Source organism: Podarcis filfolensis (genome assembly GCF_964270895.1).
Source record: "Podarcis filfolensis genome assembly, chromosome: 6".
NCBI lineage: Eukaryota > Metazoa > Chordata > Lepidosauria > Squamata > Lacertidae > Podarcis > Podarcis filfolensis.
In genome coordinates, this window is record NC_139609.1 from 1,514,115 (window position 1) to 1,520,070 (window position 5,956).

Here is a 5,956-nt window from a genome sequence, read left to right on the forward strand (position 1 = left end):
CCAGTGACACTGCTCACCCACAAGCTGCTATTAGCCATGGGAGGAAAGCCTTTATTAGTGGCAATGGACAGATTTAGCCCCCATGTTCAGGGTGCCAATGTGAATAAAATATTTGGGGGGGCAGGTAAGCCCCACCCTGCATAATCAATCAAATGACATGGCACATGCACACCATTTTAATGACAATGTCCATCACCTGGGGGGCGGCTCCCTCAAAACTTTTATGGGGGGGTGAATACCCCTTGGCCCCTGGAAGTTGGCTCCTATGCCCATGTAAATGGTATCCCCAGGTGTATCCTTTAATTTTTCCTACAAATGAAGAACTGTCATTCATTCCAGGGTGGGATGGAGGAGTAAAGCTCTCAGAGGAATTAAGACAGTCTTCTTTTTGTGGTGTGTCTGTGTGTGTCTGTGTAGAGGACTAAGAAAAGGAGGAGATATTTATCTACTTCTCCCCTCTCCTCTTCCCAAAATAATGGCAGACCCTTGGCTTTTTCTGCAATGTAATTTGCTAGCTGGGTTTCCTGCTATGTATGCAGAGGGGATTTTGTGTTTGGCAACATGAATCTCAACATGACACCTTTTATCTTACCTATGCAAAGTCTCTCTCCCTCCCTCCCCTGAAAGGAATGTGTAACTAATTTGTGGCTTTGACTGAATCTTTGGTGGAAAAGTGTCATCGTGAATGGAAGACTGGTAACCTCTGTTTTTCTCACCACATCAACTGAATGGATTGAAAAGCCAAAGAAGAGGCGTTAGGTGTGGGAGGGCAGATCCACACCCAGCACACAGTTAAAGTACATGGGGCATAACTTCCCACTAAGGATCTTGGGAACTGCAGTTTCCCCCTCATTTCCCAGCACCCTTAGCTAACCACAGAGAATTAAGCATGAGTTTTGAAACATGGCACCATTAATTGGTCAGAGTTTATCTGACACCCCAGTATAAACCATAGGCCTGTCCAGTTGACAGGCTGTACTTCTCCCAGTTGGTACCAAGCCTTTTCTCGCAGCAAGGTGGGCCAGGAATTGGTAAAATTGGGCCACCTATGAACAAATAGTGAAGGAGATGGATAACCAATGGAAATTAAAACCTTATGAGGAAGTTAAAGGTTTCGTGAATGATTGGTTGCATTATTGTCAAATTAACAAAATGTTTAAAAATGATAAAAAGAAAAATGGATTTGGATATACATAATTGAGATTTGAATTAGAACTGTTTTTTTTTTTATTGGGTTTTATAAACAAGAATAATGTTGTACAAACAAGTATACCAAGTTTTCTCATGTCATTTGTATATCACAAAAACTAGCCTTTATGAGACAGAAAGCAACTCTCCACAAGCATAGACAATCTCTTTCTCACTCACCAGCATACCCAAGAAATGGAGCCCAGGGTGTCACTATACCAAAACCCTCAATTGTCCCATTTACATCAGGGCATCCTGTTTTTTCATGTGAGAGCACAGCACCCATTTTGGGCATCATTATCTTGCCCCAGAAAAAGGGGTTTTGGGGGTCTGTGATCCCCCCCATTTTTTGGTGCCAACATGACCCTGAAAAGGCACATCTTTCTGGGAGTTGCCCCGGCACTGGACATGTGTTCCAGTTTTTCACCTTGACATGTTGGAAGGTATGATATACAGGGCCCAACCTAGCAGTTCGAAAGCACGCCTGTGCAAGTAGATAAATAGGTACCGCTGTGGTGGGAAGGTAAACGGCATTTCCGTGCGCTCTGGTTTCCAACATGGTGTCCCAATGTGCCAGAAGCTGTTTGGTCCTGCTGGCCACATGAGCTGGAAAGCTGTCTTTGGACAAATGCTGTCTCCCTCGGCCTGAAAGTGAGATAAGCGCTGCAACCCCATAGTCACCTTTGACTGGACTTAACCATTCAGGGGTCCTTTTACCTTTTTTATCGAGACATAGATGGAAACTGCCTAATAAAGATTCTTCTGTTCTATGTTTTCCAGAGGGTGTAGTGATATATATCTGACCAATATGAGGTAAGAGATACCATCTTCTGTGGATACAGATGAATATAAACTGCTTTGAGACCCTTGGGATAGTAAGTGGTATATGAATGAATGAATGAATGAATGAAATGATGAGGCATCACAGCTTTTTTCATTAGTATTTCTTCTTCCCTGGGATGTTTTGTTTCAACTGTGCTAAGATTGTTGGCCACTGAATGGGCCATGTTGGTTTTCTAGCCTCAAAATTCTGTGATAAATAATTGCATTGTGAGGTTGTGGCTGCAAAAGGATTTTGGTGGTGGCTTTAAATAAATAATTGGAATCTTTCAAGGGGACTGAGTGCTGCCTAACAGATAAATCTTTCACTAGATAAAGTGTTACATTAATTGAAGCCTCCCATTTGGCCTAGAATGCCTGCGTTTTTAAAGAGTTTGCTTTCTGGTAGAGATCAAGCAGTTTGATTTTTTTTTCTTTCTGACTCCAGTGTTGGAGTGATGTGTCACAGAGCTCACACCAAAAGTCCTGGGTTGTGGCTCCTTTCATTTTGATCATATTTTGCTCAGAGGTGAAACTCAGTGAATTCAGAATTGCAGCTGCTTCTCCCTGCAGTGGGATATACAAGAACTCCACACTTACTGGCAAGGTGGCAATTATGTACGTAGGTAATTTGTTTTAGCCTTCAACAAGTCTTTTAGCAAGGATGTTGATAGACCCAACAGCTTGGCATAGCTCTTATTGTTTATGTTTAGTACAGCCTAAGTAGGAATAAAGCTTTTAAGCTGTGACCTTTTGAGATGACCTCCATAATTCAATTACTGTGTTTGGCCACTTGTGAACAATTTGGTAAAGTGTGGCTGTGGAGAAAATCCGCATAGTATGGATCACTGAGTAACTTGTAAACATGCATTACTACTCCTAGCAAACCCATGATTCTTGCCAAGTGGGTCATAGGGTGTTTATTTTTACAGTGGTACCTCTGGTTCCGAACTTAATTCATTCTGGAGGTCTGTTTTTAAGCTGAAACCATTCTTATCCTAAGGCGCACTTTCGCTAATGGGGCCTCCTGCTGTACGTGCACCTCTGGCGCGTGATTTCCGTTCACATCCCGGGGCAAAATTTGAAACCAGGAGCAGCTACTTCAGGTTAGTGGAGCTCGTAACCTGAAGCGTTCATAACCTGATGCGTTTGTAACCAGAAGCATTCATAACCAGAGGTACCACTGTAATTCCTAGTTGTTTAAACAAAGTGGGCTGGGTGTTGGAATTGAAATCACAGAGTGGATAGCAGTCTGCATGTTCTGTAATTTGAATGCCTAGTCTATCAGCATTTATGCAGAATGGAGATCCATTTGGACATTATATCTGCTGCACTTGCCTTGACCACCATAGCTAGGCCACAAATCCTGTTTGCACCTGCAAGCATTTTGAAGCGATCACAATTTTGGGGATTAAATAAATGGAGAGTGGGGTTCCTCTGCTCTCCATTTATTTATTCTCCACCAACCCACGCAAAGCTGCGATCATTTAGAATCTAAAATAAGTGCACAATGTGAGTTACCTGTATTTTAAAATAATCAGGGTAATCCTATTGAAATTAATAGACATGAGTTTCTTAGATCCTTCGATTTTAATGGGTTACCAGTTAGTAGAACATTGTCAGATGTAACACTCAGATTTTTATGTACTTTGTAGGAAAATGTAAGCATAAATAAAATGAATGTACTGTTGCACACCAGCCCCATCTCTGAGTGCTGTGAGATTCCGGGGTTCCAGGTCCTTACTCAGGGGATGTGTTTCCTTTTGGAAATGAGGCACAGCTGAGACTGTGGTGTCTTTGAAATATGGTTTATTAACACATATATACAACCTGAGCATGTGATGGAAGGGTTCGAAGCATTGCACTCTTTCTTAGCCCAGACAAAAATCTACTATCATGTTCTGGCCCTTTCCCCAGCTTTCTTGTCTTTAGCAGCCTGCAACCCTGTTTTCCCCCCTCTAGGTCACACCATGGCCAACCCTAAAACTCTCCTTCAAATTGTACCTTGGTCTTCTAAGTGAGTTGAGGGAGGAACCCGGATCCCCCTCTTTTCGGCTTTCCTAATGGCTCGTCACCTTTTGTTCTCCTATCACTCCAGGTGATTTCCTCATCACAAAACTGGCCTGGCATATATTTTAACATTTGCTGAATCCAGGGTTCGGTGCCTGGCAACCAGAAACTCACGACACAGTTGAGTCTGAAATGAATTGGACAGGGGAGTCTGGCACCCACAAACTCATAATATTTCACTTTCTTGCAGCCTAAAGAAAGCTGTTTGTCTAGATATTTTCTAAATAAATGGAATAAAACCACCTAACCCACTGACAGATATATTTGAAAAATGAATATTAAGGGGAACAATGCCCATTGTTAAGCCAGGTAGGTAAAGTAATGGTGTCATGTCCTCCATTGTGACTTGGCTGAGCACTTTGGGAAGAGCAACCATTTGAGGACAGCAAGTGAGAGAGAGCAGAGCAGAGCAAGTGAGAAACTCAAGATGTTCCGTGAGGGAATGAAGAGACTCTCTTCGTCTCAAGTGTAAGTAGGATTTCTAATTCTTTCTGCATTCTGCTTCTTTCACCATCCCTCAAGATTTAGAAACATGGGGAACTATGTCATGGTTAGATTAATTTTTAAAGATTGTCCTCAGGACCACCACAGATGCTTTGAGGGAAATGGCTTGCTTCTCCCTTGTTGGCATCATCACAAGAAGAGCATCTCCCAGTATTGGAAGGTCTTTTGACAAGATGCCCCCCTCCATTAGAGTTCTGACAGCAAATTCAGCTGCCAGGTGCCCCAAATTCAGTGCAGAGATAGAGAGTATGAAGGATGTAACTAGAATCCATTTTATGACCGTCTCCCTGTTCTTCCTTAGGTTTCAGAAGCTGTGCAGGCTTCTGGCCTCCTCTTGTCACACCCTCAAAATCCATCCCCTGGTCTACAAGAAGGAGAGAGAGGCAGAGGAAGTGATGGTTATGAAGGATGAGAAGGTAATACCAGTGAAATTAAGAGTCATCTATGTTCATCCCATCGACCAAGGGATGGTTGCCACCTGCCGTGATTTGCAAGGTGAGAGATGACCTGTTTTCATGAGGAACTGCGAGGCCAGAGAGAATCTGGCTCTCGGGGGAGGAAGGATTCAAGAAGGGTTCAGGGACATCCGTTTTGAAGGAGAGAACAATTTCTGTTTACCTCTGTGCTTTTTCTTTATGGTGTAGTGCCCACTGCAGTCTCTCAGGTTTGCAGGTGTGCCTATCGGTTCAAAAGGGTTGGCAACCCAAGCTAGACTGCTGGACTAGGACTGGGGGACCAGGGTTCAAATCCCCCCATGGAATTTAATGGGCAATCTTGGGCACTCACTGCCTCTTGGCCTAACCTACCTCACAGATCTGTTGTGAGGATGGGATGCGGAGGGGAGAATAGCATAAGCCACCTTAAGACCCTTACAGGAAAGATGGGTTATCAATGTGATAATGCATGAATAATAAATGAAAAAATAAGAATATTTTTTCTTTTCTATTCCAGGCAGCGACAGCAGTGAGGCCAGCAGCTCCAGCACAGCTACCCCACCCCAAGGCCCAGTTCCCTTTCCCCACAAAACCAAATATCTAAATAAATAGGTAATTATTTTACACTACTTCATGACTTTGACATTTTTGTTCAATTCTAATAAAGGTCCTATTACAAACATGCGATTCCTTGATCATGCTTTTATCCTTGGAGGTGCTTTGTGTCAGGGAAGAATTAGAAGTTTCCAGTTCCTCAGAGGGAGAAAGTTTTCCCCAAGGGGGGAGGAGAGCAGTGCATCTAATAGAAGAGAGCAAGAGGAACAACAGGGAGGGACCGGCTGTTCCCAGGAAAGGCCAGGGTTCAGTTCTAGCTCAGATTCGGAGGAGGGGAGATACAAGCCAGCTCTAGCCAGGAGGGTAGGAAAAAGAGTGGGAAAGCG

At 43.4% G+C, this 5,956-nt stretch overlaps 1 protein-coding gene across 1 annotated transcript; it reads left to right on the top strand.

The window, feature by feature from the left end:
• Positions 1 to 3,550: 3,550 nt before the first annotated feature.
• On the top strand, positions 3,551 to 5,644 carry LOC310765139 (uncharacterized protein). The gene is made up of 3 exons (XM_083619766.1): positions 3,551 to 4,545; positions 4,883 to 5,076; positions 5,533 to 5,644. Exons 1-3 carry the CDS (start codon positions 4,505 to 4,507, stop codon positions 5,625 to 5,627), a joined length of 330 nt encoding a protein of 109 aa, XP_083475892.1. The 5' UTR covers positions 3,551 to 4,504; the 3' UTR covers positions 5,628 to 5,644.
• The last annotated feature ends 312 nt before the right edge of the window (positions 5,645 to 5,956 follow it).